This window comes from Vipera berus (genome assembly GCF_964194415.1).
Source record: "Vipera berus genome assembly, chromosome: 2".
NCBI lineage: Eukaryota > Metazoa > Chordata > Lepidosauria > Squamata > Viperidae > Vipera > Vipera berus.
Genome location: NC_138203.1, coordinates 230,441,454 through 230,461,491, shown reverse-complemented (window position 1 = coordinate 230,461,491; position 20,038 = coordinate 230,441,454). Strand labels below are relative to the sequence as shown.

Below are 20,038 nucleotides of genomic sequence, written 5' to 3'. Positions count from 1 at the left end.
CTTTCTAGGAATAATTTGCCAGGCAGATTCTCCTCCCCTCCTTCTTGGCCTCTGGGCTGAGTGCCAACATTCATGGAGGTTGCCCCTCTCATACTTCGATCAGAACTGTTTAATTGGTGCCTGCTGGGAGGAGAGCTCTGAGTCCAAGACACACAGAGCGTGTGTCAGGGTTGCATCTCTTCTCTTATACTTTCTGTTAACAATGGGAGCCCTTAATGTTTTTATAGTAGCTTTTGAAAAATGTGCATAGCTGCTTTCATCCTTAAAAAACAACACCTTGCTTAAAATGGTCAGTGAAGTCCTCTCCCTAAACACACAAGGAAGGAGGATATACTATAATTGGTTGTGTGGCTTTCCTGTGTAATAACAGCCTAAGTGATGCTGGGGTTTGCTAGCCTTTCCTGTCAATAACCTCGTTATTTTGGCTATATTTGGATGCAGTAGCTAGAATTAGTAAGTGTGCTGATGCCACTACTCCATTGCTTCCAACTTCTGCTACTGGACGTAGATACACAACCTAGGAAATTCTGTTGGGTTTTTTTGCTAAGATGCAGCTGAATTAGAATCCCATTCTTGTTATCTCAGGTAAATTCAGAATGATTAGGGTTTAGTTTATGATTCTTGCTTATTAGAGGAAATATGCAAGGGATTTTGGTATGCTACACAGATCACAGAGAGACTCATCCTGGTTTTTTATAGCTGTTTCCAATTAGCAAAATCAGCTAATAGTGCACTTGCTTATTCCTGATTTTTTTGTACAATAATAGCATTGAGGCAAAGAGCTTTAGAATTTCTAAATAAACCAGGAATTTCTTGCAAATAGTAGTCTAGTCTGACTAATGGAATTTGTGGCTTTCAGCATCTGAGATTGCACCATTAAAATTTGAGGGCAAAACGATTGAATATCAGGGATGTACAGGTAGTCCTTGATTTACAACAGTTCATTTAGTGACCATTTGAAGTTGCAACAGCACTGAAAAAGTGTCTTATCACTGTTTTTCCCACTTATGACTATTGCAGTACCCCATGATCATGTGATCAAAATTCAGACACTTGGCAACTGACTCAGTTATGACTGTTGCAGTGTCTCAGAGTTGTGAGATACCCTTTTGCGATTTTTGACAAGCAAAGTCAATGGAGGAGCCAAATTCACTTTACAACTGTGTTGCTTACTTAACACCTGCAGTGATTCACTGAAGAACTGTGGCAGGAAAAGACATAAAATGGAACAAAGCTCACTTAACAAATGTCTCACTTAGCAACAGAAATTTTGGGCCCAATTGTGGTTGTAAGTAAAGGACCACCTGTAATGTTTGTGTTCTTCTATGCTAAATGGAGAATCAGTTTAATGTAGGAATGCATAGAGTTCTTCATTTGTTTGAGTACTTTGTCCAGGAGGTGTGATGCTAACAATCAAACTATACTTAATTTCAACTCCAGAGTTGCAGTTAGTTTTCTTCAAATGCAACTTGACCATGCCTCATTTTTAAGAAGCTCTTAAAAAAGAAATTTAAATCTTACTGGACATACATTTTGCATTAGACATAATAATCTAGGAAGAACATAGATCGAGCATTATAGCATTTCCTTTATCACTGGCACAGCCCTGAAGGGTACAAAACAAGAAGCAAGTTCTCTTTACTATCCTCACCAGAAGACAATAGACTTTTAAGTAATGCATTCTGAACTACATTTGTATTTGTTCTTTCTAACTACTTTGTTATTCTCATCTTAGAGATAGAACAAAAGATCATTTAGAGTTCTCGAAAAAGATAAATACAATTTAATGAACATTACTGTTGAATTCTGAATGGAATAAAGATGAAAGGAAAATATACGGATACTTGTTTTTCCGCCAAATGGTAATGATCTTATAATCTGGAGAAATTCTGGTGAATGCTTTTGGATAGATAGTTTCCTTATATGTACATGCAATTTATTTGTTAATATTCTTTTTCTCCCTCAGGCTCTTTCTTATCATTCTTATTTCTGCCAAAGACAGGAAGCATGAACAATAAATGAGTTGCTAGATTGATCTAGGTTTCATAGCACTGAGTACCAGACTCAGTACTCTAATTAAGGGGGTACAAATGGGGTACACATTCACCTTTGTTGATAGAAGATCACTGAGTGTCTTCAGTCCAACAAAGTTGTTTTATTCCAAATAACACCTGACAAGGGAGTACTGTGTGTGCCATCTTGAGCTCTTAGAGAAAAAAGTAGTATATAAAACTATTGAATGTATTATTTAATCAAATTCTTTATTTTATTTATTTTTAAATTTTTTATAAGACCTATAGTGTAGAGATGGAGGTCAAGGATATGAAGGGACCGTGTGCAGAAAAATGCCTGCCTTAGTATCCTGTTATCCGCATGTCTATAAGCTCATTCCAATTAGCACTGCCAAGGACTGCCAGCAACCAGCTAGATATGAGAGCCTCTGCCCTGGCTGGGATGTTCAGATGTTCTTTAAGATTGACTAGGGAGTACACCAATAAACAATGCTTTTGCTGTGCATTATTTCCTGCTTGTTAAAACTGTATAAATACAATAAACTCTGTGTAGGCAGACAGACATTTTGGGACACCCTGCAATGACTGGACATTTTGGCGCCCGAACAGGGACAAAAACAAATCAACAGGGACCAAAACAAATTAACAGGGACCTCCCTCCAGGGGAGCAACTTTCAACATACTTACCTTCGTCTGGAATAGACCCCAAGGTGCACCTTCGTCCTATGGGACCTCTCAGAGGTAAGTGTGGGTTGCAATCTAACTCACCAACAGCAGCAGCATGTAGAGGAACTTCACTTCCTGCTACAGTCAGGGCTTAAAGCACCTGAGGCAGAGATAAGGAAGCTCGTTGGAGAGATAGGGAAACATTGTCCTTGGATAGGGCATACTTTACATCTTGAACCCCGGGCTCCAGTTCAGATATTACATCTATGGTTTCAATGCCGTCAAACAGTGGAAAAATTTGGCTCTGATGCTTTGGCAGGACAGCAATTGACCACAAAACCTCCACCTGATTATGATAAAATAAAAGTTTTTCCCCCTAAATCATCTTTAATTGAACCTTCAGCTCCTCATGGTTAATTCTTCTGCTTCTTCATGGCCATTGTATACCCCCATGAGGCAAATTTTAGAGGAACAATTAGCAAAAGGGGGGGGGAATGTAGAAGAAATTGCTGATGGGTCTGGTCCCTTTACTCCAGTTGATGCTCAAGTTGTTTTGCCAGCTGCTACTTTACAAGTTTTTTACCAAGCATTTGGAAAAGTGCCTGTTTCTGGCAAACCTCATCAAGCCTTCTCTAACATCAGGCATAGAGCTACTGAGCCGTATCCTGATTTTGTTAACAGATTACAGAATATAGGAACAGCCTTTTATCAAACCAATTTATTGGCAGCCACTTTATCACAAGGCAGCAAGCCTCAAGGAAAGTGTTATAATTGTGGAAAACCTGGTCATTTTAAAAGGGAATGTCGAGATCCGTGGGGGGGCATGTCTTCAGCATCCCGCAGCCCTTTCTATCAGAAGTTGAAACCAAAAGCAAGTTTTTTCCCCTGTCTTTTTCTTTTAATCTGTCTCTTTGGACTATTTGATTCTTTTGTCAGAGGTGAGGACACTTCGCACTTCACACCTACAAAAGATCCCAGGTTCAATATTCCTTTTAGTCTTTCCCCACTGTCTTTTGAAGTTGGTGGGATAAATTGTAAGTAACCATAAATGATCATCTCCTTTTAATTAAAAGGGGAGGTCTGTTTTGGCCTCATACTCCAAATTGATGTGTGTTTTGTTTTGTTATATACTTATATTTGTACATTTGGAACATTAAGCTTGGACTTGGAATGGTGAGAAAAATGGGAGATGGCTAAAGGGCCCTATAAAACCATGTTTGGTTGGAATCACCTGATTTTTCTTGCTTCTTGCAGGACAAGCCATATGTCTAAATGAACGTTGTTTTACTAGTATCTGTGTATATATGTCTGTCTATGTTGTTCTGTGTTATTCCAAGACTTGGAAGAGGGTATAAACCCCCTCTGATAACAATAAACAAAAAGGCCTTATTTAAAAACAAACAAACAAACAAAAAGAGATTTGGAACAAGGAGCTCATTGGCTTGTAAACAGCTCGCTGAAATTATAATAATAGTGATTGGTTTGCCTGGAGTAAGTATGAAATGAAATTTTTGTATGTGAAATTGTTTATGCCAGCAGTTGGAATGGACGTGAATGAGTTAATTTGCTGATGTGTAAATGTGTGTGTGTTAGCCTCAAAACCCTACCACCCCCACTTCTGTCCCAGGCTGTGAAAGAAACAGTAAATTGCTGATTTTATTGTTGTGTTTGCATGTGAAGAGTTTTATGGGGAATCTGTGAGTGAATTTATGGAAAATGCATGTGAAGGAGAGCAAGCTATTTTTTTTTAGTGGTGAAATTTTTGTAAAATTCCTTTTACCTTTTCTTTTCCCCCTCCAGTCTCTTTCTCCCCCCTCCCCGCTTTGTTACTTTAAGAATGAGAGAGAGAGAGACAGAAGAAAGGGGGGCTGGTCGTTTTAACTGTTCTTTTCTCCCTCTGCTTAGAATTCTGGTCTGAGAAAGGGAGGTGGATGTGAAATTTAATACCCACTCTTGCAGTTTCAGCTTGCAGGTTTTTTTTCTGGAAGGAGGAGACAGTACTTGTTGGACAATTCTTCTTGAAATCTTTTGAGTTTTAAAAGAAATTACTCTGCATTGTTTTGTTTAGATTTGTAAGTTTTAACCTACTTGACGGAAGTTTGTTTCCATCTGATTGGAATCTGATTTTCAATTTTATTTTCAGAATAACCTATCTCTTCAGTGTGCTTTAACTGACTATGTGGGCTGTATTGCATATCATTTGCCTAAAGATCCTCGGCTTGCGTGTTTAATGACTTCTTCTTTTCCTGTCCGCCCATTGCTTTTGTCTTCTCCGCTTTTGCAAGCTCCGACTGTTTTTTCAGATGGAGGGTGAATGAGGGGAGCGATTGCTTACAAGTATTCTCATGATGATACATGGAAGGTGTCCTACACTGCAATACAGTCATCCCCGCAACACTCAGAATTGTCTGCTGCTATTTTAGCTTTTAATACTTTTTCTCAACAGCCTTTTAATTTAATCTCTAACTCTCATTATGTGTGTTAACTTAATTTTTAATCTTCCAGGTGCTTACATTACACCCAGGATTGACTCCAATCTCATGGCTCTGTTTTTACCCACTTTGTTTTCAGATCCTTTCTTCAGTCACTCTTTTTTTCATCAAAATGCCAGGGGGCTGGCACAAGCTTGCCATATTCCACTTGAGCAAGCCAAGCAAATTGTTTCATCCTGTCCGCAATGTTGTGGGGCATCCCCCTCGAGGGACACGGGAGTTAATCCCCGTGGTTTTGCCTCTAATCAACTATGGCAAATGGATGTCACCCATGTTCCCTCCTTGGCTCCCTAGAAGTATATTCATTTATCTATTGATACCTATTCAGGAGCACTTTGGGCCACACCTCAACGAGGGGAAATGGCTAATCATGTTATTTCTCATCTTTTTTCAGCCATTACTGCCTTGGGTAAACTGTCCTCTTTAAAAACTGATAATGGCCTGGCCTATTCTTCATCGGCCTTTTTGCAATTTTGTACAACCTGGAATATTGTTCTTACTCATGGGCTATCCTACAATTCCACAGGTCAAGCCATTGTGGAACGTGCTAATCAGTCCTTTAAGGACTGTTTTCACAAACAAATAAAAAAGGAGGGATCTCAGGTACCCAATTTGTCGTGGGTAATACAACAGGTTAAAAAAAGTTTTATTTACCTTAAATCAGTTGAATGTCTCTACTCAAAATTCGACCGCTTATCAGAGAAACTTTCAACAGAAAACAAGTTTGCCTCCCCCTCTAGTATATTATCGGGCATTACCAGACAAAACATGGTTAGGGCCAGTCCCTATGATTACTTGGGGAGGAGGATATGCTGCTGTGCTTGCTCCTACAGGACCTTTGTGGATTCCAGCATGTTGCGTCCATCCAGCTAAGGATGTCGTGGCACCAGTCCCCGAATCTGGTTCCAGAAATGGCCAAAATGACTTTACAGATGGCACAGCGGCCAATACGATCTTGCCAGACCAACCGTCCAGTAACGTGGGGAGATGTGAAAAGCCTGACCACCAAAGCGCAGGCAGTGCTGCAACAGCAGCATGTGGAACAAACCCCCGAGAATTTATGCGCTGCCATTTTTGCGGTTTTAACTGCCAATTCCTTAGCCATTATTTGTTTATGTTTGATTATTAATTGGTGCCCTTTAGCGACAGCAGCTGTCATCTCACCCAAACATTCACTTGAGCAGCGAATGAAGCAAAACCTATGGGTGCAGCTAGCTAACATCACACAAAATGAAGTCTTTTGCTTATCTGAATCGTATGACATGGAAAATTTGCTTTCTACATGTCTGATCCCTTTTTGTACCCCTTCTGCAGCAATTCAGAACTTCACTGGCTTGAGCAAATTTCTATTGAATAAAAACTTTAACTATGGGACTATATCTAGTTGGGCGTTGACTGCCTATGATCTATCCCCTGATGTAATTGCTTTGCACACCCTGATAGTAGCAGTCCCTGAGAATATAACATGCGCAAAAATAGTTAATTGTACATCTTCAAGTAAAAAACCTCACTGTTTTCGTATTAGTTCACCTGTTTTAAATTGTATATCTTTTGAGGAAACTTCCTTTAATTTTGCTCATGTTTGGCTCTCGCAAGGATGGTTTTTTACATGTGGTCAAGAAACTTTTAATTACATTCCTGCTAATATTAGTGAAGCACAGTGTTGTCTCAGCCGTTTGATTCCTGTTTTGCTTTCTAAACAGCAAATTCACTCAAATCGTTCTCGACGTGGAGTCACGCTAGATAGCACTTGTGACTCTAAAACAGCTTTACATAATAAAGCAGAATACGTAGCTTTGGCTATATCTATAGTGGGTGTGTGCCAGTGCTTGCTGCTCGTGCTTATCTTAACATTAACGCTGTTGCATGTAATTTGGCAAAAAGAATTAATGCTACTTCTATAGCTATTATTTATACAGAGATACAGAGTAATACAGTCCATGCACTAATTCTGTTTCTCCATGGATGCCAACATGCCAGAACTACAGAATAAGAAAAATTGCTACAGCTCTTGCTTCAGTTAGTTGAATATGTGTATCCTGTGTTAATTGGCTCACTGTCTTCATTGAGATGTTGATGTACTTTTTGCTACTTATAATGAAATACAGCATTTTTACTCTGCAAAGCTGGGTTTCGCACACACTGTTGTAGACTGCAGTTTAGCCTGATACGTGGGCTCATTCGTTACGGTTTAATCAATAAATATAGCTAAGCATGACATGTATATACAACCATTTTTAAAAACAGAAACACCTAAGCTTGTGATCTTTGTGCAATAGAAAAGTATTTAATTATTGCACTAGAAAGCAGGACAGGACACAATCAGAAGATAGATTGGTAAATTCTATCCAGATCAGCTTGATTTTGGCCAGCAGAGACCCAAACCAATTACAAGTTGATGGATGGCTAGTGGCTTATAGGAGTGAAATAAATGGCCTGAGGGAAGTTACTTATGGACAGATGTCCAAACACAACTCAAGGGATTAAATTTAACAGCACTTTGACCATCTGGGATCCGTGGGAGCACAGCCAAAAAAATACAGGAAGCCCAAGTGACTGAATGATATTGCTTCTTTCAAGCTGCACAATTAGATGATCTCGATTTTTTTTTAAAAAAATCCGTCCATTAGAAGCATGTCAAAATCAAGTTTGTCTTTCATCACTTCAGATCAGTTCTATTCCAACATTATCCCATGTTTGCTAAGAGAAAGTGTATAATTATGCTTTTAAATTACACTCATCTCTGATTTCCTTCTATAAATCGACTAATGATGTATGTGGAACACATATTCTTTATGCAGAAGAAGAATCCAGATTCAATCTTTGATATTTCTAGTTAATTCCTAGTCTACACAGTACACTGCCTAGGATGATCAAATTTATTTATTTATCAAACTTTTTAACCACATATCTCCCTCACAAGAAGGGCTGTGGGTAGTGAACTACAGTTCATTACACTTAAAGAGTGCTAAGTTGAATAATAAGGCTATTTTAATCTGCTATTTAAACTTAATAAGTTAACTGCAAAATACACTTTCTGAAACCAAATTTATAGTCTGATTCAGTTTCCCTCTTAGTGTGGCTCTGTTATTTAGAGCCAGTGAGTTCCACAGTATGCCTCCTCTGCTGCCATGGGTGGGACAGGGCAGTCCCATTGGGATGAGACGGTTCATCCAAGGTAACTTGGACACATCCTAGATGTTATTGTGTGTGAACAGTTGTAGTTATGTTCTACAGCTGTGCAGAAATGTGAACAGCAACAAAAAATGCTATTCTACTACAGTTGTAGTTAACTTAATCCCATTAAGCCTTTTATTTGTATGAAGCCTTTTATGTATTTATCAAGTCTGTATTGACCTCATCTCAGAAAAAGTGACTCTGGGCAGGTTTATGATTAACAGAATGATGAAACACCCCACTAATTACAAACTCTAAGCTAAAGAAGAATTATAGTTTACAGTCTGAACTATAGTGCCTAGTGCAGGATGTCAAACTGCCGGCCCATGGGCCAGTTGCATCATACGGAGGCCACGCCCACCCCAGCTCCAGCAATGCAAAAAAAGTCACGATACATCGCGACACGTCATGTGACGTGGCGAGTTTGACACCCGTGGCCTAGTGTATCTGAACCTAAAAGGCTACTCTCTAAATGAGAGGCTAGATTTTATCTTTGGGAATGTTTTTTCTCTAATAAATGCTGAGCTGACATCACATCACAGTTTATTGTTATTGTATTGTTATTCCTCCTTCCATTTATACCAAGTCTTTCTGTAAGTACAGTACAGAAATTTCACTCTTCCTCAGTGATGTGCTTTAGATTTGTTGTTCTGTAGTTTTCAAAATTCCCAACCAACATGATTATCAGCCCCAACCATCTGGAGAGGATTGGGTTAATGGAAAGCTGAGCTTCAGTGACATTACAATACTAAGCTATCTGAATAATTTAATATCCAAACCTCAGGAGATGAGAACAATGTAATAATGTTCCTGCTACAATGGGAATTATATTTCTTAAACAATGCTGCCTCTTTTGTAATTTCCTTAAAAAATTGCATTAAAATTCAAGGCTGACTTCAGATTATATATCACAATTTAGCTCTGTGAGAGTAAGCTTTGTCTTTCCCTATGTTTGTATATATCCTCCTTAGGCAGGAAGCAGGCTGCAAATATTTCTTTCCTAATTAACCACAACTTGCAACATCAACCAATGCAAAATAAACCATGCTTAATATTAAACAATTCTTTAAACTAGAGATGACACAGATACATCAAAACTGAGTACTGTTTTGAATCTAACCAGATTTGTTTCTGTTTGCTTTTTTCAGTATCACTTTTTCTGTTTATTGATGTGCTTCTTCTTTATGTGGGTCTTCTACAATGCTTGTATAATTGGTATCTTAGTGTCTTGTGATGGACTGTATATTTCTTTTCTTTTAATGGGTAAATGCAGTTTCTATTTATGCTTAAGGCTTGGGTAGTTACTAGGTTTTAAATGAAAGGTGGAACAGTATCGAAGGGTTGAGAATGGAAAAGAAGTGGAATGTAAAATGCATCCTCAGGAGAGAGAATGATAAATAGTTTAAATATTTAAAATATTTAATATTAATATTTATCAGCAATTTAGTGTGCTAAGACTGTACATTCAAGTGAGTTGTTTCCCTGACTCACAACATGAAGGAGAAATTTACATATTGAGAGTTCCACCTGAGTGCTACAAGTTCATAACAGAATGCATAAAGTATTCCTAATCAGTAGTTAATTGTTGCACTTGAAATCTTATTAAAATAAGCTAGTAGGAAACTAACTAATTCTTAATAGATCAGTCACTCAACACAAATCTATTGAAAGATCTAAAATGATGTTTCATTGATCTCTTGTTAAGCATATTATAAGTATGTAACTGATTGATTCTTTGGTTAATAAAGGATGGGTGGGTTAAGAAATAACCTGAGTTGTACTCTCTTTTATGTCAATTGACTTGCTGAAAATGTCTGTAGCATTTAAAATATTTTAAAACTCCATTCCATTTTTGACTGAATTAACAAAACATCACAAGAAGAATTAAAAATAATAATAAAGGATTACTATGTTGTATGTGCAGGGACGCGGTGGCTCAGTGGGTTAGGATGCTGAGCTTGTCGATCAGAAGATGGGCAGTTTGGCGGGTTGAATCCCGAGTGCCGCGTAACAGAGTGAGCGCCTGTTACTCGTCCCAGCTTCTGCCAACCTAGCAGTTCGAAAGCACGTAAAAAATGCAAGTAGAAAAATAGGGACCACTATGGTGGGAAGGTAACAGCGTTCCGTGCGCCTTTGGCGTCTAGTCATGCTGGCCACATGATCACGGAGACGTCCTAGGACAAGCGCTGGCTCTTCAGCTTTGAAACAGAGATGAGTTTCAAAGAGTTGGAAACGACTAGCACCCATGTGCGGGGGAACCCTTACCTTACCTATGTTGTATGTATTGAGCCTCATCAGACATCCATGTTTGGCATGGTATATGAACACAATTTTTTTAAAAAAGCAAGAAATGGTGAGCAGATTTGAACCAATTGCAGGGGTCTTCAAAATATTTGTTCTGTTAATTTTTAGCTAAATACATTTTCCAGAATATTAAATACTATTGTTCCAGATAAAGATGCTTCAAAAATATTTTGCGATGGCAAGCCTTATGTTTAGCAATGGTAGTTGAATAAATTTATAATGCTATATCTATATGGTTAAAATGGAAATTATATGATTACAGGGTTTATTACCAGGTTATTGAGATATTTTTCTCAAAAACATTTTGCCAAAATAAATTATTTGTGGTTTGCACCAAACATACTGATATATACTAGGAGCACTATATGGAAAGCTAATTTTAATGAGTGTAAAGCTAGTTTGCATCATCTTCATAGTCAGTTGTTGGCAATTTGTTGAAATTATTTAAAAAGGGTTTGAAAGGTAATGCAACACATTGTAGTGATATTCAAGAATTTTAAAGATTTTGATATTTTAATCTACATGTTTTGTTGAAATATACATTTCTGTCAGCCCTTCAGGGTAGAGCAGACTAAGGAACCAAAGTCATGCATGCGAATATTACTTTTATTATAACATTAAGGCAACAAGATTAGGTAACCTTTATTGTCATTTTTTACTGTGGGCAAACTGGCACACATTAAAAATGAAATTCTGTTGCCTGCTTTCAAAAATGTACAGTTCTTTTTACCCCAGTTCTTGTAAAAGATTTAACATCCATTCCTTTTTAACATAATTACCAAGAATCATTATGTGTGCATGAGAGATGTGTGTATGCATATGATTGTATACAAAATAATGGGTTGAGAGTAGTTTTTCAATTGGCAACTCACAATTGTATCTCACAAAATAAACAATCAAATATACATGGAAAATGCTTATATAGTATGGAACTAGAACTGACTATACCAGTGGACCCCAAAAAGAATGGGTTGTTCCTTAAGATTTGTTTTTAATAATAACAAGATAAAACTGCATAAAAATAAAAAATAAATAAAAGGGAACTCATTTCTTTTTCTGTACTGTTCTGATTCTTCAAAGTATGTCTGTGGTATAAGAGAACTACTGGCCAACTGGCCAATTAATTAATGATGAGGGTGAGGATAGCTCACCTTGCAATATCAGTTGATCTTGTCCTGCTTGTGAATATAAATTTATTTTGGGGGCAGTATATAAAAATGAGTACCCATTTTCCTGATGAATTGATAATATTACACATCATGGTAGCATAATGTCTGCAAAAAGAAAAGCAAATCAGGAACTCAATAGTTCAACCTTAAGCAACATAACATTTTTTATTATTGCCTTTTTCTTCCTCCTTGAGACCATATTTAATCTTTTCCCTCATCTATGTGCAGCTCATCATTGGTGACATTCCTGGAAGGATAAACTCTCAGTGATATAGTTCATAGCATACCGGTAATTTGGATACTCAAGCTGCCAGTGGAAGGTAATGATCCATGAAGGAGGCCATCCATAATAATAGTAGAAAAATATAGGAAATGGAAGACTGTCCTAGAACTACTAAAATAGTATGGAAGAGAATACTTTGTCAGTAAAATCAAAGTGGTGCTATGTGTAATACTGGGAGAACATGATTTTGATTGATGGAATATGTAATTATGATTATCTGCCTCTGAGTGGTGTTGACTCAGTGACCACAGAAATAGACTTTCTTCAGTAAAGGATAATATTTGTAGCTCAGGGTTGAAGTGAGATGTCTCTGGTTTTCTCTGACCTTGGTTATTTTTTTGCAGACATTTGATTACGCAAACTGGGTAGCGTTATTAGCGCTAGCTCTGATGAAATATCTGCAAGAAAATAATCAAGATCAGAAAGCACCAAAGACCCCCCTCAGACCTTCTTCAGGATGATCTGTCCCCTACCTGGCCCTTCAGGTCTTTAAACATTGTACCTGCTGTTGCTGTAATTGAGCCCACAAGTCCACTTGCTACCATACTAATCATCTTCTTTCTTTCCATCTTTCCTAATCTTGTGATTTTCCTCAAAGGAGCTGAATCTTTGCATAATCTGTTCAAAATAATCATAATTTGATTATTTGTACCTTAAGTGAAAATCTGGGTTGTTTGTTCTATCACTAATGTGGGTTAGATTTTTTTTTCTATTCATGGAATTATAAGATGGCTCCTCCAACACCCAAGGTCAAAAACATCAATACTGTACTCTTTTTTAAAGTCTTAACTTTCCCTTTCATAGGATTTCACAGAGAAAATCATTACCTGAATGATTCTGATCTTTGGAGGTTTAGACACATCACAGCAAATCATTCTTCTTCATTTCTGTTTTTTTAGACTGTACAAATGCAAGAACATTTTTCTTATGATCTCTTTTCAATTTTGGCATTCTAGTCTTCAGCCACAAGCAACGCATGTTCTGTTAATTTTAGGTCGACCATAACACTTATCAACCTCCTCCTCTTCTGCATCAGTGAATGGAACATAAACATATTTAAGCATCATATCAAAGGATCGTCTGCAAAGTCAAATGATTTGGTCAATGACTGCATTGTATCCAAGTATTGTCTTGCTATATCCTTCCAGACTATGAAAGCAATGCCATTTTTTGTTTTTATGTTCTGAATAATAAACAAGCAATATCATTTTCTTTGTTTTTATGACCTGAGGTGTAAACAGCATGATGTTCTGTCTGAAAATACCAATTCCAGTCCATTTCAACTCAATTCAGTTGCATTCACTAATGCCTAATACGTGAAAATGTACTCTATTTTATTTGTTTTGAGCTTTCCTATGTTCATTTTTCCTATATTCCATGTAGGGATTTTGTTTCCCTGCATGGCAACTGCAGCAACTAGATTTTCCAAAAGCTTTATCTAGCCATATCATAAACACAATTAGTACTTCTTCAATAACATGTTGAGTGCTATTTGACTTGAACTGCCCTTTATCTGACATTCTATTATCAACACCGTTGACATGCTTTTCTTGGAGTGGTTTAAAAGTAAATCTGATTTACCTTTTCCTGTGCAATATGAAAGTATATCTTTGCCATTGTCACTCAAATAATCATCCATCTCCAGCATCTTTCAGTGTAGTTGCTGCTCAATGGAGGTGTATTTTTCCTTCAGCTGGTCTCTGGAATGACCTTGAACAACTTGAGTGACTGCTGGGAGTAACAATCCTGGCATTCTTCACATATTCCTTCCAACTCCCCGCCTGACCCCCATCAGTATTTAAGTGGAAAGTGGTACTTTGGGATAAGAATAAGGCTGGTTTAGTTTATTTAATGTATTGAGTAAAAAGCCTTGGAGGGGAGATGATTTAGAATGAGTTTGTATTTAAAGGTATGTCTATTTGCTGTAGAAAGTGTTCTATAAGCGGCTAATATATTAGGAGTTTGAGATTCTGGTCAAGTTGTAAAGTTCTATTGTTTTATTTGCATTCGTACAGAATTAAAAGGGTTTTTTTTTTAAAAAAAATGGTACAATTTTGAATAATTACATCCACTTGTTTATATACAAATTAATAATATAAAGATACTTGCCTATGTGAGCAATTATTTTAAATCTGATTTCTGCACAAGACAGGAGAGAAAATAAAAGTGTCTAATTATGATTAAATTTGTATGCTTTTTGGAAAACAATAAAAATTATAAGGATGGATAAAACAATTGCAGCAAGAAATTTTAGGTGACTACACACTAAATGGTTTTGAAAGAAAGTGAAAAGCTTCAAATCACTTGCTTGTCACAGCAACAATTTTTTACAACTTCAAATGGGTCAATAGAAATGAGAATAATTTTTTTGATAAATATATGATCTACAAGATTAAAAAGAGAGGCAAAAGTTCAGTCAGCAATTGAAACCCCAGGTGTCTTTCTGTAACAGAGTTCCCCAATGTTTCTGGTTTTGCGGATCGGCAGGGGGGAAAGGAGATGGTTCTGCACGAGTGGCCAGCAAGCATGCACTCGTGCCTGTCGCTCATGCAAATGGAGAGTGTGTGCATGTATACACCCACGGCTTGCACCAGTGAGGATGCGCATGTGTGCATGTGTGCTTGCTGGCCATTTCCGCAGCCCAGTTGCAATCCCCTCATGGCCCACTAGTGGGTTGTGGCTCACAGGTTGGGACCCCTGTTCTATTAGAATTATTTTCTACATTATATTGATTTGAGAACTAAAGCAAGAGACTTCAGAATAAATTGGATTGGGGCGCAATTTTGATTATAGCTTGTGTTTCGCCAATATGACTGAAGTCATACGGCAAACTCAATTTTTAAAATGAAAAAAAAAAGACTTGTTTTGGCCAAAATAAAATAGTCTATTGGATAGCTGTTTAATTTCTGATTAAATTAAGACATGTTCAAAGATTACCTCTCAGAGCCTTATATGCTGTGCAGCAATATTTGAATGTTTTTGTAATATATTTAAATCATTCATTCATTCATTCATTCATTCATTCATTTATTTATTTATTTTTGCATATATGGACTGTTTTGGATATGGACAGTGCAATAATCTACTGATAGAAGTTACACATTCCTTTATTAAGTTTTTTAAATTATTATTTCTGTTTCTGTGTTGTGCTACATTTTACATTTCTTATGTGTTTTTTAATACATGATTCCTATAAATTTTACTGTACCTATGGTACAATATTTTCACTGAGCTTTTTCTTTAGGGATCATATTTTGGGAGATACAATACAATAACTTCAAAGCTTCTTTTGAATGTAAATATTTGTTTATAAAATGAACATTGACTCTACATGCATATTGTTTCATATTGAGATTATAACCAGTAATCTTGAAACAATTACGTTGATATATTTTCCACATGATTGATTGTGTGGTATCAAGTCATTGTGAACTCTTAGCAACAACATAGATAGAATTTCTCCATGATTTTGTCCCTGATACTTTGCTTATATTATGAATTATTTACAGTGGGACATTTTAATCTCACTTTCAATGATGAACACAACATGTAAAATCCAAGTTGCATGAATAATGTATGTTTATACAGTAGATTTTTATGTGTCTTTTTCTCATACTACCCCATGTCATCTCCCATCTGCTCAGACATTTCCCTCTCAAACAGAGAATATAGTGTATGGATGTATATGTGACTGTAGGCAGCAAAAGGGACTGGAGGGCAGAAAACGAGCTGGTAGAAGCAGTCAGTGGAAAAGCCACAGTAGATTTTATTCTAGATGGCCCATAAATAATTCAGAATATAATTTATTCTCTGGTTTGTGGCTTAACAGTCAGCATGATTTCATTAGAAAATTTTGGAAGTCCTTAACCTAGAGCTGGTCTATTGAGAACAAGTTTTTCCCCCTTTATTTTTTAAAATGTATAAAGTTTGAGGCACTAAGATATAAAGCTTTTTATATAGCCACCTAATGAGAAGGAAGGACTCACTGGAGAAGAGCCTAATGCTGGGAAAGATTGAGGGCAATAGAAGAAAGGGACGACAGAGAATGAGGTGGCTGGATGGAGTTACTGAAGCAGTAGGCGTGAGCTTAAATGGACTCCAGAAGATGGTAGAGGACAGGAAGACCTGGAGGAACGTTGTCCATAGGGTCGCGATGGGTCGGACACGACTTCGCAACTAACAACAACAACATATAGCTTTAAAGTCAACTGACATACATTTGTAGACTTAGTGTTTTATTTCCTGCTTTGAGGTGACACTTGCTAATTTTGTTGAAGATTAAATTTAATAAAACTATCCAAAAGGCATTTGTTGCTGCTTTTCCTCAAGAGGGCTATAGGGTCAATCCCATCAAAACAACACATTACTGTAAAATCCTGAACTTATAAACGTGAAACTTGTCAATACTGTAAGATTTATTTTATTTATGCACTTTAAGACTCAGAATGACTGTTCATAAAGTTGGCTTTCATGATAGAGGAAGCAAATTAAAAGTGGAGAAATTCTTTCCCTGTCGTAAAGTATCGGCAATAAAATCGGGCTGTGTGACAGTGAAAGCAACTAAATCTCTCTTTTGACCTTTGCCCTGAATGATAGGAGCAAAGGGGACTCATTATGGTTGCACTGGCACTTGGTTGTAATTTTCTGTCTTCCCAATCTATGTTAGTCTATTCCAGGTCTGGACTTGTATAAATTCCCAACCTGATAGCAGGGACTCTGCACAGAAATGCAGAGTTGAAGCAACTGGCCTAACATGTACATTTGCGCAGACGAAGCAGGGAAAGTGGGAATGTGTTTCCCCACAATTTGTGACCTCTTTCAAATGCTCCTGTCTTCCACAGTTTTAAAAACTCCTGCTCTAAGTTATTCGGAGAAAGATTTAATTCATTTGTTTTATTCCTATAACCCTTTGCATGTTAACTGTAGCTATTGGCAGAGTATATTTAACAAAAGAGTTACATTAACTTGCCAATCTAGCCATAATTGTTATTTAAAAGATAGAAAAAGTTGAGTTAGTTGTCAAAAATCAACAAAATTGATCTGTTTGGAACATCTACAGAGAAAGTTTGGCTTGATGACTGCTTCTGGTGTGACTTAGTGGTGAATATAGTGCTTCAAAGAGACCTAGTTGATTTTGTTTATTGCAGCTAATGTTTAATTCGTATCTTAGTACTATATCCATAAATGAAAATCATACTGATTTAATTGGAAAGCCTATTGTGAAGTTATAATAGAACTATTGACAGTAGTCCATAAGAATAAGATTTGCTTCTTTTAAAGATACCACACATCTGAGAATGAAAGTTTTTTTCATTAGCTCAGATATTGATTTATATATGCCATTTTCTCGTACCTAATCTTTCTTGAAAAGGAAATTTTTATCTGTATATCTGTCTACCTTCATAAAATATATTGTTACATTTTCATGGATAAAGACATTGGTCTTCTTAAATTCTTTTCTAAGGTACAATAAACATGCATTCTGCAAAAAGTTACTTAATTTTTGTAAAAATAAATAAATCATAATCTGCTTTGGTTTCTGTTCCAGGCTTTTGGTCAGGCTCATACCAACCACAAGAAAGTAGCAGCAGATGGAGAAAGCAGGGAGGAGACTTTGATACAGGAATCTGCCACAAAAGAAGAATACTACATGAAAAAGGTTATGGAACTGCAGACAGAACTCAAGCAGCTGAGGAATGTCCTTGCCAACACCCAGTCTGAAAATGAACGCCTAAATTCAGTTGCCCAGGAACTGAGAGAGGTAAGCATTTTTAAGCAGTAATGCTTGAACTGAAAAACCTTTGAAACTGAACAATTGCATTCCTTGGAAGAGCAATAGCAATAGCACTTAGACTTATGTACCGCTTCATAGTGCTTAACAGCCCTCTCTAACCAGTTTACAGAGTCAGCGTATTGCCCCCAACAATCTGGGTCTTCATTTTACTGACCTCAGAAGGATGGAAGGCTGAGTCAACCTTGGGCTGGTGAGGATTGAACTCCTGGCAGTCAGCAGAATTAGCCTGCAATACTGCATTCTAATCACTGCGCCACCATGGCTCAGAGGTAGTTATGTGATAGGCTGTTTTGAAATTAGAAGTATTTAGCGTTGCGCATCCCAAAACTCCAATACTTACTGAACTGCATTTTAGTTCAATCAACCTCACTACTATTACTTTCCTAAACTTCTCCATCAAGGTATTAAATAACAAAAGCGAACTTCTCTACAGAGTTGCCATAGAGTAATTCTTCCACTGTCCACCCCACTGCCATGGACATAACCATACTGACTTATTTTACAGCATTGGCATAACTATACTTGTCTGTCATTATTCTTCTTTTGGCAAGGTTGCATGGAACAATGTTGAAACTTATTGACCTGCATTGATAGGATAATTTAAAAACAAAAGTTTAGAAACTCAAGAATAATAAAAAAGTGAGAACATACAAGTTTTATATCTTTTATTTTAGAAATGAAATTTTTTTTTAAAAAAAAAGAAAGCTGAGGATTGGGGTCAGCTCCCCGTCCATCATTTTATCCTTGTCTGTTGGTCACCATGATGTAAAAAAGATGTTGAAACTCTAGAAAGAGTACAGAGAAGATTAACTGGATGCTAAAACATACAAGGAACAGTTGCTGGAATTGGGTATGTCTAGTTTAATGAAGAGAAGGACGAAGGGTGACATGACAGCAGTGTTCCAATATCTCAGGGGCTGCCACAAAGAAGAGGGGGTCAAGCTATTCTCCAAAGCGCCTGAGGGCAGGACAAGAAGCAATGGATGGAAACTAATCAAGGAGAGAAGCAACCAAGAACTAAGGAGAAACTTCCTGACAGTTAGAACAATTAAGTAGTGGAACAACCTGCCTCCAGATGGGTTGAATGCTCCAACACTGGAAGTTTGTAAGAAGAGACTGAACGGGCCATTTGTCTGAAATGGTATAGGGTTTCCTGCCTGAGCAGGGGGTTGGACTAGATGACCTCCAAGGTCCCTTCCAAGTTGTTGTTGTTGTTGTTATCTGTGAAGAAAATTGTAAACTACAGGTGGTTAAATTAAGTGAGTAACTACTTCTCTGCTATACCTAAGTTTTCTTAACATCTAGAAGTGCAACTCCCCTCTGAAAAAGTTTATTCTTATGTTGTGTACAGGTATGAGTGCATAGAAACAATTGGCCTATTTCCACAGGTAATATATTTTTAAATAGGTATATACATAATAATTACTTTTAAATCACAGCTGTTTCATTTTCTAGTTTGTTCCTGTTAAGACATGCTGATAGGGTGGTTTCTAAATATGAATGTAGCTTTTCATATTTGCTGGCTCAACAAATTCTGTCTCATGTGATAATTCTAAAAAATGCAAAAGTCATTTTGCATTTCATTATTCAGAGCAGACTGTAGTTCAGTGAGCGAAGTACATAATTTGGATGTAAGTAGTTCCAGGTGCAGTCTTCAATATCTCTGGCTCCAGTTGTGTAAGATAATTGTGTAAAAGCCTGAAGAATTGCTGCTAGTTACTGTTGACTGAGCTAGAGGGACCAATAATCTGATTTGATTTTTTTCATGTTTTTGTGTTTCATTTAAGCAAGAGTGAAATGCAGAAACCTAGGCTAATAAGTTTGCTGGTCCATAAAGCAGATATGTGGATTATTTTAGGTTCCAGAAAGAGTAGCTCTTTCATTTTGGATTGCACAAAACATATGATAGTTCTATACTTTATACTATTTAGGAACCCAAAATTATTGTAAATGTGTTTGCTATGAGACTTTTGGAGGAGAGTATGGCCAACTGAAGACAGCTCTGTGAAAGTGGAGTCATTGACCCTGGCAAAGACATACATTCATATTCACACTCAAAAACCTATAAGCCTAAGAATTTGCTGTTAAAATAAATAGCAAAAAAGTATATAAGATTTTGATCTAAGAAAGCTATGAACAGA

At 37.0% G+C, this 20,038-nt stretch overlaps 1 protein-coding gene across 2 annotated transcripts in view; it reads left to right on the top strand.

The window, feature by feature from the left end:
* BICD2 (BICD cargo adaptor 2) overlaps positions 1 to 20,038 on the top strand; it is a 108,296-nt gene that overhangs the window by 50,393 nt on the left and 37,865 nt on the right. For both annotated transcript variants that reach the window (XM_081320473.1, XM_081320472.1), the window contains exon 2: positions 17,652 to 17,864. In XM_081320473.1, coding sequence (XP_081176599.1) covers positions 17,652 to 17,864 — 213 coding nt within the window. The remainder of the gene's footprint in view (positions 1 to 17,651; positions 17,865 to 20,038) is intronic.